The sequence below is a fragment of the Protomyctophum bolini genome (assembly GCF_963924005.1).
Source record: "Protomyctophum bolini genome assembly, chromosome: 2".
In the NCBI taxonomy this organism is placed as follows: domain Eukaryota; kingdom Metazoa; phylum Chordata; class Actinopteri; order Myctophiformes; family Myctophidae; genus Protomyctophum; species Protomyctophum bolini.
In genome coordinates, this window is record NC_137863.1 from 44,076,561 (window position 1) to 44,092,266 (window position 15,706).

At 44.3% G+C, this 15,706-nt stretch overlaps 2 protein-coding genes across 2 annotated transcripts in view; one reads left to right on the forward strand and one right to left on the reverse strand.

The window, feature by feature from the left end:
• LOC308325875 (solute carrier family 12 member 5-like) overlaps nt 1-15,410 on the reverse strand; it is a gene marked incomplete at its 5' end in the record, with an annotated part of 28,359 nt that extends 12,949 nt beyond the window's left edge. Inside the window, 10 exons of the mRNA XM_080778608.1 lie at nt 1,413-1,608; nt 2,958-3,126; nt 5,108-5,212; nt 8,733-8,852; nt 9,511-9,609; nt 10,897-11,015; nt 12,335-12,509; nt 13,126-13,183; nt 15,101-15,199; nt 15,401-15,410. Coding sequence (XP_080634734.1) covers nt 1,413-1,608; nt 2,958-3,126; nt 5,108-5,212; nt 8,733-8,852; nt 9,511-9,609; nt 10,897-11,015; nt 12,335-12,509; nt 13,126-13,183; nt 15,101-15,199; nt 15,401-15,410 — 1,150 coding nt within the window. The remainder of the gene's footprint in view (nt 1-1,412; nt 1,609-2,957; nt 3,127-5,107; nt 5,213-8,732; nt 8,853-9,510; nt 9,610-10,896; nt 11,016-12,334; nt 12,510-13,125; nt 13,184-15,100; nt 15,200-15,400) is intronic.
• slc12a5a (solute carrier family 12 member 5a) overlaps nt 1-15,706 on the forward strand; it is a gene marked incomplete at both ends in the record, with an annotated part of 263,063 nt that overhangs the window by 209,052 nt on the left and 38,305 nt on the right. The window lies entirely within an intron of this gene.

Genomic DNA, 15,706 nt, shown 5'->3' on the forward strand with positions numbered 1-15,706 from the left:
TTTAACCACCTAAACTTTAAAATTACTGGATTTCTGATTTTTTTTAGAATCTGATCTCAGGTCAGAATGGAAAACTGTCAGGATGTAGAAGAACATTTTTAGAATCTGATCTCGGGTCAGAATGTGTTAACCGCCACGCCACGGCCCACAGCTTGCAGGGCCCTGTGCGAGACCAATTCTCTAGGTACAGTAGAGCTGTTGCCTCCATCGAAAACATAATTCATAGGTCACCGATTTCAACGTGACACAGGAATTGTAACACATGTTTTTGGTTGTCCGACAGTTTCTCAAAAACAGCAGATCCAACGTCAAGGAGAAAGCCTTATAACGCTATAGCCCAAATTCCAATACCCCAAATCTCGGCCACTCGTTCACTCACTATACTCTTACTCGCTCAGTCCAGCATGGTGGTGGTGGTGTTACTGTGAAATTGGTGACCTGCTGAAATATGTGACAATCGCGTAAAGACAATCACATAATGTTAGTGTCCTAATGTAAATTGTTGCAAGTTTGTCCATTAGCAGAGTTCAACCTATAGCAGTATTTAGTCCACGTTTTTTAAATACTTCTATGTAAGTTTTGTGTGAAGTTCACGAGATGGTCACATATTTCGGCAGGTCATACCAATCCCACCATAATTTGCCATGCATGCTGGAGTGACCAAGTGTGAGTGAGCGCGAGTGTGGCAGAGATTTTGGGGGTGTTGGGAATTTGGCTTATGGGAGCAGCAGCGGAGATAGCGCCATAGTGCTAGTGCTTTTGATTTGGTGTAGCGAGCCAGCCAGCCAGGGCCCTCGGGAGGGGAATTGATTCGGCACGGCATCAGCCGAGCAAAAAGCTATAGCTCTACTGTAGTGTATAGTGTGTAGACCGGAGGTTATAATAGTTAACTAAAACTAACTAAAAAAAAAACGAAAACTAGAATTAAAAAAAAACATTTTAGTTAACTGAAACTAATAACAACTAAACATAAATTAAAAGACGATAACTAAACTGAAACTGTATTGTGTGTCCTGACAAAACTAACTGAAATTATAGACAAAATACCCTTAGTATTTATTATTTAGTTTTTATCAATATCTAGACATGCCTTTCGGATATTTACAATATAATCCTTTTAAATTCATTAGATTAATTTCCTCATTTCTCCAACAAGTTTTACGGCAGTTTTCAGCACCGTATACGGCAGCATGTAGCCACGCTAACCCCTTACCCTCAAATAAACCAAAAGTACGAAAAAAAACTAAACTAAAACTAAGCATTTTCACCAAAAACAAAAACTAGCAAACCCACTCTAAAAACCAACAAAAACTAACTCAATTAGAAAAAAAACATGTCAAAACTAACTAAAAACTAAACTATAATGAAAAAAACCAAAAACTATTATAAACCTTTTAATACTATAGACCCACCGATAAAGTTCCTCCACGTCTGGTGCTCGTCGGCCTGCTTCCAGTTGCGCGGCCAGCTGACCAGCACGGCGTTGTGCTTCAGGCCTCCCAGGCCGCTGGCCTGCACCAGGTGGGAGGTGGCGTCGCGCAGGTTGGACGACACCGTCACCTGACAGAAGCCTTTGACCTTCTCCGTCTCCATGAGTTTACGCAGTGCCTGGGGGGGGGGGGGGGGGGGGGAAGTGGCCTTAAATTATGCAGGTATAAGTATTTGGACGACACCGTCACCTTCTCCGTCTCCATGAGCTTACGCAGTGCCTGGTTCCTTCCTTCGGTCCTTGTATATGTTTGTCTCACTGTGATGCTTTTCTGTTGTTTTTCTGTATTGTGTCTCAGTTGTTTTCACTGTTTGTACTTTGTTTTCTCGCTGTTGTTTTTCTGTGTGGTAGCTGTAGTGCATTTGTTTTTATTTTCTCCTGTTCTCCAGCACTTTGTAAACTCTGAGTTTTGAAACGTGCTATATGAATAAAGTGGATTGGATTGGATTGGTGGGGGGTGGGGAGGGAGGGAGAAAGTGGCCTTCAATTATGCAGGTATAGAGCACCGAAGTCCTGACGTAACTCGCTCATCCCTTCGATTCCCCCTGGTTCGCGGAAGTGATTTCTCTATGGAGAATAACATGGGGTTATCTTAATATCGTCTACTATAATAAGCGTTGTGGTCCAAAAATAAACAAGCTGTCTCGGCTGTTATTGTCAGGGAGGTGTCTTCTGTATCAACAGTCAGTCACTCATATATGATACAAGCTGTTAACAGTGGTGTGCACACGTATAGACACTATAGTGGTGCTGGAGCACCACCTAGTGGTGGCCTCCGGGACCAACGTCCCCCCTTTTTTTTTATAAGTCTTTCTTTGTACAGTGTTGTTGTTCTTGTTTTGTACAGACAGTGTACAGTATGTGTGGCCCATGGTGGCATCGATCAATTCTGGATTAAAAGCTTCTAATATATTATTTATGCCCCAGAATCTATAAATCTCACACACTATTAAGGCATCCGGTGGTTCCACGCACCGCACAAGCTGGTGCCCTTTTTTTCTTTTTCACTTGAGCACCTGCCCTCATAAATGCACGCCACTATAGGCTGTTAACCAATCAAATTGCTAGTCCCTACTTTGGGCTTGTCGTCATAGGCAGAAACATGTGTCGGAGTGACATGTTTTGAGCTATGTATAGATCAACTATTTTGTCATCATGCGATAAAGTATATAAAATAAGTATAACAATATCAATTAGGTGGTTTATTAGGTTGTGCCATCAAATTAAAAACACACATTGTGCTACTGTGCTACAAGCTCGTAGCAGCTTGTATAGGTCTGCTATTTTTGAAAAATCGAAGAACGACTGACATATAGAAACATGGCTTTTTCAGAAAACTGTCAGGTTGTGTAGAAGACATTTCTTAGAATCTGATCTCAGGTCAGAACGGGTTAAATTAAATACGAATATTACATTAGACTGAAGTTATGGGGGTATACAGTACAACATCCTGGACTATTTGGTATACCTTCTCGGCCTTCTGGGACTGTTCGCTGTTCTTCAGGTAGGTGCCCTCCAGGGCCGTGCCGACGATGGTGAGGCCTTTGCCCGCCTTCAGCTGGTTGGTCAGCGAGAGCAGGCGGGGCTGCTCCACGTTCTGCTCCGCATCCGTGTTGACGAGCACCAGCAGCTGGGGCCTATTTGGATAACGAGGAGGAGGAGGAGGAGGAGGAAGCAGGGGAAGTATAGGGAGCAGAGAGGGAGGAGGAGGAGGAGGAGAAAGGCAGAGAGAAGAAGGGAGCAGAGGGTGTGGTGAGGACCGGGGGGGGAAGAAGGCGAAGGCGAGCGGTGGTGGTGGTGGTGGTGGTGGGACGACAGAGGTGTGAAGAAGAAAAGGCTGGGTGAGCAGCGCGAAAGTTCAGGAGTTCTGATAAGGAGGAAGAGAGGCCAAGTGAGAAAAAAGGCAGAGGATAGCACAGCCGTGGGGGCGGGGTTCACGTGTTAATGTCAAGAGTCTCAGTGGGTTGGACGAAACACTCACACCGCAGTATAGGCTATACTGTACCGCGCAGAGTCAATGTGTATGTGTTATTCCTGGTCAAAATGTGTGTGTGAGTATAGACGCTTTAAAAAAAATACCGTATGATCAAGTATTCAAAACTATAACGAGTTACAATTTGCACTTTATTTTTTTTTGTAATATCAATGCCTTGCGATGGCGCGTTGACATTTTTTCCCCATTTAACCAAAAGTTTCCGATTTTCTAGAATTGTTCAACAGACATCGATAATAGTGAAAATCTACAAGGGTCACAAGCTTGTAGTAGATCGTAGTGTTTTCACAATATTTTAAATACAGTAAGTTGGCTATAATTCAATAAGTATTTACCCCTCTTCTTGGTAATGTACCGGAGTCAAAAGTGCAATATTTGTCTTTGAAAGCCATGAGTATCCAAAAAAAATACCAAATACTAGTACCAGACACTCAAAACATGTACTTATAAGTACACTACTCAAGTATAGGGTAAATGTACTCGGTTACATCATGGCCACCACTGAGCACACAGCGTGGGACGGGTTCACGTGTTAATGTCCAATCACAGAAACCCTGCTTAGACACATGACGGCTCCCTCAGAACCCATTTGAACGGGAACCCATTTTTGTGTTAGCATCATGTTATGCTTTAGCTATTGAAAAACAGCAGATCTACAAGCTCATAGCGCGCCACCGAGTGGCGCTCTACGAGCTTGTATAGGTCTGCTATTTTTGAGAAATCGAAGAACGACTGACATTTTTTTAGAACCTGATCTCGGGTCAGACTGGGTTAATAATCAGACCAGTGTGTGTCCATGTGGAAACCTCGTATGAATCTGATCTCAGGTCAGAATGGGTTAATGGAAGGCGCATGGCTGAACATGCAGGGACACGTTGTTGTTGTTGTTAATGTCCACGTTAATTAGACGCAACGAGGCAACACACTCGCCGTGTGGTGCACCTGTTAATGTCGACGGCGGTGTGACGGTTTTAGTCTATTTGTGTTGCTGTGTTTGTTGTTGTGTATAGTCTCTTGAGACTGGACGTTTGACTCGCACAGCTTTTCAAATGATTCTGCCTAACAGTCTGTACATTGTGTGTGTGTGTGTGTGTGTGTGTGTGTGTGTAGGTGTATGTGTATGTGTAATGTGTATGTGCGTGCGTATGCGTGCGTGCATAATGGTATACTACTACTATACTATACCAAATGTCACCTCAAGCATAGTCAAATTTGAGAAAAGGATATTGTGACCTCACAAGAGAGACATGGGTGTTTTATGGTTAAAAAGATTCGGGGTCGTTATTACACTTAGTTACAGTTACAGGAAAAAGATCCAGGTCGGGTGGTCATGGTTATAGGATTAGGCATTAAACATAATACAACACTTTGTATTAATTAACCCATTTTGGGGCAGGGAACCCCTTTTGGTGTTAGCACTATGTCATGCTTTAGCTATCGAAAAATAGCAGATCTACAAGCTCATAGCGCGCCACTCGTATAGGTCTGCTATTTTTGAAAAATCAATTTTTTTTAAGAATCTGATCTCAGGTCAGAATGGGTTAAATGGCATTCGTCATAATAAAATCCTCAAAGTACAAGTAAAGAGTGTGAGAGCGAGTGCGTGTGTGTGTCCTCCATCATACCTCCAGTTCTTGGTGTGTGGTGGCTCTTCGTCCAGCCTCATGAGGGCGAAGCGTGCAGCGCTGAGAGACAGCCCTCGTATGCCATCACCCCACTCTTTCTCTGCCCTGTAACACACAGCACAGCAGCACCCACGACCAACCGTTATAGCACCACCCAACCACTGGGGGGCGGCGGTAGTGGCTCAGTGGTAGAGTCACATAGGAGGCCTTATAGCTATACAGTATGTTTCACCACTTTCAATTGAAACGGGGCCTCCACCCTCAGGGGGGGGGGGGGGGGGGGGGTAATGGTTGAAAAATAGTTAAATAGTAAATAGTAAAGAAAATGCATAGTAGACAATGACATAATAGCAGTATAAAATAAATACAGTATTTTAAACCACGCAATGCCATTGTGTGTGTGTGTGTGTGTGTGTGTGTGTGTGTGTGTGTGTGTGTGTGCGCATGTGTGTGCAAGTATGCGTGTGTAAGTGTGACTCAAATAGTACAATAGTTTGTTTTAGTATTTTCACACTAGTTCACAGACAACCTTTACGGTGCCACACTCTGAGGACCTCTAGTGAGTAAAAGTGAGTAGGACACTGGCAGATTTAGCTGTTTTCTTGGCAAGGTTTTTTAGTTTCAGGATTAAGCCCCCCCCCCCCCTCTGCAGAGTAGTGATGTGGTCTCTACATCTTTGGTCACTTTGACTTTAACAGTCCCAGACACAATGTGTTACAGTGGTCTGTGGCCAATTCTAGGTTCTGACAAGTTTCTGGTCATCAAAAGTAGGAATTGAAAACATCCCAAAAAGGTAGCACATCCAAAATTTCAAATAAATGGAGGACAAAGATTTCCAGATCTTTTTATTTTTTTTTAGATTTTATTGATACATTGAAAGTAGACAGACGGGAAATGGGGAGAGAGATGGGCCGTCGGGATCGGGAGTCGAACCCGCGGCACGCCGTCAGGCTGGCTTGGCAGCCTACAGGTGTCCAGACGGTTGAGCCAACCGTCTGGGCCTTCCACTTTCTTTGTATTGGCACACACACACCAACGCTTAGTGTTCCTTTTATTGGTGTGTGCCAATAATAAAGTGCTGTATACCTTTTGGGGATTTCTTTGGATTGTACTGTATACTAGATTTGGGAAGAAAAACATGCTCAACCTCTTTGTCTTATTAAGTTTCTGGTATACCGTCAGAAATGTTGCGCCACAAATAACTCAAACGAGTGCTTGTGTCGGGACTGCGGGGGACAATATTCACTCGTTTTGTGTGCTAGACATGCACAAGTCACGTGATGCAGTGTATCGTCTGTCTGTCTCCAAGCTCCGACTGAACGTCAGGCGTCAGTCAAACCCCCGCAACTCTTGGCCCTCCTCTCTATCTATCTCGCTCACTCACTGCCTTGCTCTCTCTCTCCCACAATGTTAAGTTACACCTATTTTATGTTAATAAACCTGGGTAAAATGTGCAGCGTTGGGAGGTAAAGGAGGAGACACTTTAATTGTGGGACGAGGAGAGGTGTTGTTGTTGCTGATTGTCGAGAGTAATGGCTGCGTGTGATATTGGACAGTCAAAACTATTTGTATCAACAAAATAATTATGTCATAGGTATATGGGGGCCTCCTATTTGGTCTTGAAACGGGCCTCCAGATTCCTAAGGCCGCCACCGCAGGGTAGAGTGGCTGGATGGAAACCGCAAGGTTGCCAGCTCGAACCCGATACTGATACTGACCATGATACTATGACCATGATACTGACATGACACTGCCATGATACTGACTACGATACTGACCATGATACTAACCATGATACTGACATGACACTGCCATGATACTGACCACGATACTAAACATGATACTGACATGACACTGCCATGATACTGACCACGATACTGACCACGATACTAACCATGATACTGACATGACACTGCCATGATACTGACCACGATACTAAACATGATACTGACATGACACTGCCATGATACTGACCACGATACTAACCATGATACTGACATGACACTGCCATGATACTGACCACGATACTAAACATGATACTGACATGACACTGCCATGATACTGACCACGATACTAACCATGATACTGACATGACACTGCCATGATACTGACCACGATACTAACCATGATACTGACATGATACTGACCATGATACTGACATGACACTGCCATGATACTGACCACGATACTAAACATGATACTGACATGATACTGACCATGATACTGACATGACACTGCCATGATACTGACCACGATACTAAACATGATACTGACATGATACTGACATGACACTGCCATGATACTGACCACGATACTAAACATGATACCGTCATGATACTGACCATGATACTATAACCACGATACTATAACCACGATACTGACAATACCGGCAACATTTTTGAATATGAATGAGAACCACTGGAATAGGGCATTCATGTGGGAGAAAAAAAAAAGCTGTGGCGATGTATTACATAACGCAGTAGAAAGAAAGAGAGGGAAGGAGGGAGCAGAGAGAGAGAGAGAGAGAGAGAGAGCAGATGAGTTGCATGTATGTGTATTAACGTTACATGTAGGTCTGTCAGTATGTGGCACACGTCCCATCCACCAGAGCCACCAGTCAGTGCATGACAGCATTAATATGTGTTAGGGTGGTAGTCAACATGTCTGCTGCCATAACGCCTGCTCATTGAAACCCTGCTTGAATGTTTAGACGTCTTTTACATTGCTCTGCTGCTCAACGTCCCAATAACGCATTTTCAACTAGAAAGATGTTGAAAATACATTATATTATAACGTCGCTGTCGGGGCGAAACCTTTTCAACTTCTAATGTTTGGGGGTTTTTTTCAGCACGTGTGCTTGTGATTAAATAATATCACATCCATTGGAACACCATCCATCCATCTTCAACCGCTTATCACGAGTCGGGTTGCGGGGGGCAACAGTTCCACCAGAGAGCCCCTGCAGACTTCCCTTCTCTCCAAGAGCAACATTAGTGACTTCCTCCTGGGGGGGGGGGATCCCGAGGCGTTCCCAGGCCCAGTGTGGAGATGTGTAATCCCCCCCATCTGGTCCTTGGTCGGCCCCCCAGGGGGTCTCCTCCCAGTGGGACGTGCAGCGAGGACCTCCCCTAGGGAGATGCTCGAGTAGGCATCCGAGCTAGATGCCTGAACCACCTATAAGCTGGCTCCTTTCCACGCAAAAATAAGCAGTGTCTCTACTCCAAGTCTCTCTCGTAAAATTATATTTTCCCCATTTAGTGAAAAAGTAACTTCTCTTGGACATACAAGGTTTCCACCCGCGACAGAGACGGCAGGTACGTGCTATAAAATGCCGCAATCTTTTTTTCAATCACCTTTCTTTCTTCTGTCATGGTGGCCTGCGTTAAAAAATCCATAACCTGCCATGACAGGAAAATATACGACAACCCAAAACAAGCAGTGGTGGGAAACCGCAAACAAATTGTCTCCTTTAAAACGCCGCCTGCACTGGGACTGATGGATGGTGTGGGTTTTCAAAGTTCCAAACTCAAACACACAGCCACACACACACACACACACACACACACAGACACACACACAGCTTATCCAATCTCTCCCACGGGCATACATAGCGCTATCCACTCACCCTGCGAACTCGATATACTTGTAGATGGAGCCGGCGATCACCATGGCAACGATGGCGTAGTACCAGGAGCAGATGAACATCAGACACAGACACAGACTCATCCCCAGGAAGGACAGAGTCCTGCAGAGAACACACACCGGGTCGATGGACGGACGGACGACAGACAGACAGACAGACAGACAGACAGACAGACAGACAGACAGACAGACAGACAGACAGACAGACAGACAGACAGAGACAGAGACAGAGACAGAGACAGAGACAGAGACAGAGACAGAGAGACAGAGAGAGACAGAGAGAGAGACAGAGACAGAGACAGAGACAGAGACAGAGAGACAGACAGAGACAGAGACAGAGACAGACTCATTAGAGAGCAGTGGTGGGGAAAAAGTATACTCACATGTTTTTATCTGCCATTTTCAAATAGCCAAAGTTTGTATAGGGCTGAAGTGGTTAATGTATGGTTTTTTATAATAATAGTGACGTAAAGTTATCAAATAATTGTAGTGGAGTAAGTGCAATATTTGCCATTCGGGTTTTGACAACACCAATTAAATCCCCATACTTAGTTGACACGATTCCCAAAGGGCGCTATAGACTATAACAGGCCTCCCTCCTATTTCGCTTCACACTTAAATATACCTCCAGCTAAAATAGTCAGACAACAAGCTTGCACAGAGTTTCCATTCTATCCATTTTTAGATAGGGTGTTGAGCGCAGAATGCGGAACGCTATATAGGGTTTGGAGTGTTTTAATTGGCTGTTGAACAGAACGGACCAGTGGTAGAACTTGAAGCGGGGTCTCCAGTTGGGAGTCCTCAGCAGGGTCTGCAAGGCACACGCCAGGTTCACAAACATGTAGCACATCAGGAAGAACCTGTAGGGGCAAAAACACAACGAAACAGTCTTTAGCCCATTCTGACCTGAGATCAGATTCATACGAGGTTTCCACTGGACACACGCTGGTCTGATTAACCCATTCTGACCCGAGATCAGATTCTAAAAATGTTCTTCGATTTTTTCAAAAATAGCAGACCTACAAGCTCGTAGCGCGCCACTCGGTGGCGCGCTGTGAGCTTGTAGGTCTGCTGTTTTTCAATAGCTAAAGCATAACATGATGCTAACACCAACATGGGTTCCCGTTCAGAATGGGTTAGTGTCACTCCACAAATATAGCCTTTTTTCGACTGAAAACATAATGCATGTACTGTACGCGTCAGTCAAGTCAGGCTTGACACAACCTTAACCCATTTTGACCTGGGAACGATTCTGCAAAAAAAATCTTCTAAATCCTGACTGTTTTCTTGCAAAAAGCTATGTTTTTCTATGTGTCAGTCGTTCTCAAACACTTTCATGTCACTTTTCACGATTCTTCAAAAATAGCAGATCTACAAGCTCGTAGCGGGCCACCGAGTGGCGCGCTACGAGCTTGTAGATCTGCTATTTTTCAATAGCTAAAACATAACGTAATGCTAAGACCAAAAGGGGTTCCGGCCCAAAATGGGTTAAACCTAGACTTCAGTCAACCGGGTTCCTCCAGAGTCTATTTGCTCAGACACTATATGACATAAAATTCTCCATTCATTGCCAATGGGAATTGAATGTTTGTGTAGGGCAAAGTTTGTGAACAGACGCCAAAAGCTGGATATACGAGAACAGATTCAAGTACACAGTTCTTCCTTCCATTATGATGCTATGTTATGGTCCCATTAATATGAAGTTCCGTTTAACTTTTACAGATTAAACATCGCACAGAAAGCGCAAGAATCTTAGCCGTTTAGCAGTGGCAACGGCTAAACGGCTTTTTTATGTTGATTTCTATACGGTTTCAATTCAGATGTGTTGTTCACAATGTATAACCTTAGAGCAAAAAGCGGTTGTGTGATAGTGTGATTGCTGCATCCTTGCAGATTTTAACCCATTTTGGGGCGGGAACCCCTTTTGGTTCTCACACCGATCTCACACCGATCAGCCTGCAGCATCACAGGAGTAGATTGCGATGCAATAACATTTATAACATTTTATCTAGACGGAAATAAGTGTCCCGGCTTATTTAAAACACTAACGTCTTACAGTTGCCCCCGCACTGTTGGGGTTTGTTTAATAGCGACATAGATAACACTAAAATAGAAATACCACATAAGAGAGATAATTCAGTGCTCACATGGAGAGGATGGGGGCCACCGCGTCCAGGGAGGCGATGATGATGCCGATCTCACAGATGCAGGCCGTCAGCAGCAGAGACCAAGTGGGCTCCCCGTTGGCCTTTCCATGGCCAAAGATCTGGGGACAAGACAACACTGTCATTTTATAGTTTCATCGTTATTATCGTTATTTTTATTGCATGCCAAAGGAAGAGTACACTATACAGATGCAATATTTTTGCTTCGAGGATGTCGACAGAGAAGGTCAGAGGGAGCTGCATTGTGTGACCAGTGTTGTTTTCGTCGACTATAAAACTAAGACGAAAAATGTTCGTCGACTACCTTTTTCCACTCACAAAAACGAATGGAAACTAAATGAAAACTAATTATTACTTTTAAGTACTTAGGGGTTCAGAGCAGTGCTCGAGTGTGGAAAAGAGTGTGAAGAAAACGAGTGCAGGCCAGTTGGAACCGGTGGAGAAAAGTGACGTGTGTTACGACAGGAAAGCATCAGCAAAAGAATGAAAGGCAAAGGTGTTTAAAACACGGCGGTGGTGAGACTAGCTGTTGTATGGTTTAGAGAGACAGTCGGCACTGCATGAGGAAAAGACATGAGGGAGCAGATCTTGGAGTTATAGCTAAAGAGGCTAAAATGTCGAGGTTCTCTCTGGGAGTATAACAACGACGGATAGGGATCAGGAACGTGTCGTCGCATCGTGTCAGGACAAAAGGAGCAGTGGAGTGTTGAGGGTGACGCTGAACAAAGTGAACAAACCAAGTAACCAAGTGTGTGAGACACACATAAGACTATAGCCTCTGTGCACCCAGGCTTTTATGTCCGTTCGAACCAGGGGGGCAGTCAGACAGATATTTTGTGAAGCCACTAAGGAAATCGGGATTTCCTGAAAGTTCATATAATGGCCTGTTGTGGCGCTGTCATTGGGCCCAAAAAAACCCATAGCCCAATAGAAGTCCATGTATTTGGGCCCAACTTCACCTAGACTGTATTACCTTAATAAACATGGTCATGAATACTTCTGCTTCCAGTCACTAGTTTAAAGTCTCATTTCTAATGTCATAATATTCTTTTTGGAAAATTATGGTCCCATTTATTAAAAAAATACCATAAAGTCGCGTATGTTCTGAGGGGCGTGGCTACCGTTACAGTCTATGATTGGGATTCCCCACCCACTCGAGTCAAAATAAAAACCAACTAAGAAGAAGGGGGGAAGTCCCGCCTCGTTGTCTGGGCCAGCCAATGGCTCAGCTGGGCCCAAACGGATCTAGAAAGATGGCGATGTACAATTCAAGGACTGACCGTCTTCATTTTACGTTCATGTTAGACCCGCGGAACGCTTTGTCCATATTTTTTACAGTCTATGGTTCGAAACCCCTCTGGAGCAGAAAGCACACATACAGGCTAGGGGCCCGCAGGCTATAGTATACATGCAGACTGACCCGCAGGGCCGGCACGATGCCGTCCTTGGCGATGGCCTGCATCAGTCGAGGGGCGCCCGTCAGGCTCTGGAGGCCCGCGCCGCAGGTGGAGAAGAAGGAGCCGATCACGATGACCCACGGCGAGGGCCACGCCAACGTGCCGATCACCAGGTTCCCTTGAACGCCCTCTCCGAACCTGCAGGCAGAGAGAGGGAGAGAGAGGCCGAGCGGTTATATATAGGAACTATCCGGGAACATTTATCTATAGGCATGCTCATATTTCAACTCATACGACTCTTATCGTGGATTCCCCGCGAGAGATATAATATCCTTTTCCCATTTCTGAATGGCTCTACGTCGGAGTGCAGCTGGCTGCGATTCGGAAAATGGCCAAAGCCTACCAGACCCTCGTATTGAACTGTACTTTCTGTACTGCCTTTCTTTTCTTTTCTTTTTTTGCTAACTGTTAATACAGTATTCAATCAATGCAAATTCCAACCGGGGGGAAAGGGGAAATTTGTATTTTTATTAATTTCCATTGTCGATTTGAATTGCCTGTTCATGCATTGTATGTAAACTTGTTTTAAAAAAATTGCTATACAAATAAAGTCTTCATTATTATTATTATTATTACCTTAATACACACCTGTGGGACAAATTATTACGGGTGTTCAATGTCACTATTAATCAACAAAGGTCCCTCGAAAAGAAATAAAAGTGGAGCACTACAATGTTCTGATTGATAATTGATAATTCAGAACACCTGGTGGTGGTCTGAATGCAGGTAGACATGCGCTAACTAACAGACTTACTTGTCTCTGAGAACCACTCCGTCGATGCAAGCACCAAACATGATCACACTGGACATGTCTTAGGAGTTCCGGATCAGGAAATTAATCAAATGGTATGGATGAAACAATACTTTTCTTTGACCCTCAATGAAAGCAAAAACAGAACAGAACACGTCATCTTCGGGCCATTATAACTCAACTTCCCATCACTTCCCATTCGACAAACGGATCAGCTCCCGTAGTTATAAAGCCAGCTTTTATATCAGCTCCAGCTCCTGTCAAGAATCAAGGCCTATACCTCTCCCCATTCAATCTGGAAAGGGTATAATTCATGCCTTCATCACTACTAAACCAGGTTAGATTACTGCAATTCCCTTTATGTATAGGACTGGACCAATCGGCTCTTAGGCGTCTGCAGCTGGTGCAGAATGCTGCCGCTCGCCTTCTCACCGGGCAAGAAGAAGAAGAAGCACGACCACATTAAGTTTACATGGATATATACCGTATAGGACTGTGAATATACTCCATTCACACACATTGGATACATTTTTATAATATCTGCTGCTACAAGTGATAATCTCTTACTTTAAAGTCTCTTACTTGAGACGGACTTTAGTTTTAACATAGATTACTTGACACTATAGACTGTAGCTGTTTGTATGTACATTTCACGTGCCTTTTACTCTGTGACTGGTATATTGCTGACAATAAAGTTGAACCTTGAACCTTGAGGTGTTCCTCATTTCTGAGAGACATGTGGCAGCCAAGTCTATGGACTTTTAATGAAAAAAATCAGCAAGCCCCCTAAAAGTCAACAGGCCCCCGCACTCGCGGCATCAGGCCAGGGACGGATTAAACCCCACGAGGGCCCCTGGGCCGGTAATCTTTGCAGGGCCCCCATAGCGCGCATGCGTGCAACATTTTTATGTTGGTCAGTGTTTTTATCACCTTTTTGACCTAAATTTAACAAAATAAATGGCCAATGAAGGGCCCCAGGAGCCCATTTCAGGGCGTCAAACCTATTACCTTACGGTCCAATTTCCTTGAAGGGCCCCTGAGAGCCAAGGGCCCCTGGGCCACGGCCCCACTGGCCCAATGGCTAATTTGCCCCTGCATCAGGCGGCAGCCACAGTGGGCACCCCTCACTTCACACAAGTGCGACTTTTATTTCATTCACAATAGTACATGAAAAGGGTATCTTTGAAAGACAAAGAGGTCCCGCACGCTGCATGCCAGGGCGCTTAGACAGACGTTCACCGGGACAGACAGACAGGACAGGACAGGACAGGACAGACGATTGTCTGTTCTGATGAAGGTCTTAGGCGACCGAAACATCGAACAAATAAAGAGCAACATTTGTCTGACAGTCTGCGGGACCTCCTCTTTGTCTCTCAAAGATGCCCCCTTTTTCATTATATACTCCATTGCCCTGCGCACCTGTAACCAAGCCTTGTGAGGTGTATGCATCGGCCTTTTGCTATAACATTCAATAGTAAATTACCGTATGCATATTTGATATTGCTGCGTTTTGTTATTTTGATATTGACTTTTGCTTATGTGGCTTTCTTACAGAGAGCGGTGCTGTTATACAACAGTGTAAATTAGACAGCTTTATAAGCTTCTCTTTTCTTTTTTATTTCAAAGGGTGGGTGTCTTATTTTCTCAGAAACTCTATTATGACCGCTCTGTCGCTGATCCAAGGCTTTATTAGGGATCAATTGTTCTTATATAGGGAACAACCCTGTCACTGTGATAGAACGCTGCTTTATCGAGTCAAAAAATAGATCTGTGTGTAATGCAAATGCATTGCTATAAAGCACAAAACATTACTTGTTTTGCAATTACCTTATTCGTGGTGTATTGACCTGTGTGTACGGCCACAATCATCATATTTATACAACACCTTGTTTAGTACTATTTTAAAACGACCAGTGTTTTACTTATTATGTTACACCCTACTGTACAGCAGTACAGTCAGTCAGTGAGTATAGGATACAGACAATGGAGGTGGTGGTGATGGCTGCAATAGTTCCAATGGGGATGGACTTCTGGGCATCACGCAGGTCCCCTGAGCGGTTGGAACCAGCCATGATGCCTGAGCAGAGAGAGACAGCGGAGAGACAGACAGGTGGATAATATAGGCAGGAGGGAAAGAAAGACAGACAGGAATTTAGCAGAGGTCATCACCACACCACTATAGAAAGGGGGGAGACCAGAGGTTCAGTTTGGGGTTAGATCTAGAGTTCGGACCGCTGCTTCAGTACACAATCCTCCCACATTGCAATGGAGATCCGACTGATATGCATATCTATATATGCCCATATCTGGAGATCTCTGTATTAGTCCTTAAGTCCTGGTATAGCATGAAACTTAACCCATTTTGACCTGAGATCAGATTCTAAAAAATGTCTTCTACACATCCTGACAGTTTTCTGAAAAAGCTATGTTTCTACGTCAGTCGTTCTTCGATTAAAAAAAAAAATAGCAGACCTATACAAGCTCGTAGCGCGACACTCGGTGGCGCGCTATGAGCTTGTAGATCTGCTATTTTTCAATAGCTAAAGCATAACATAATGCTATAACACCAAAAGGGGTTCCCGCC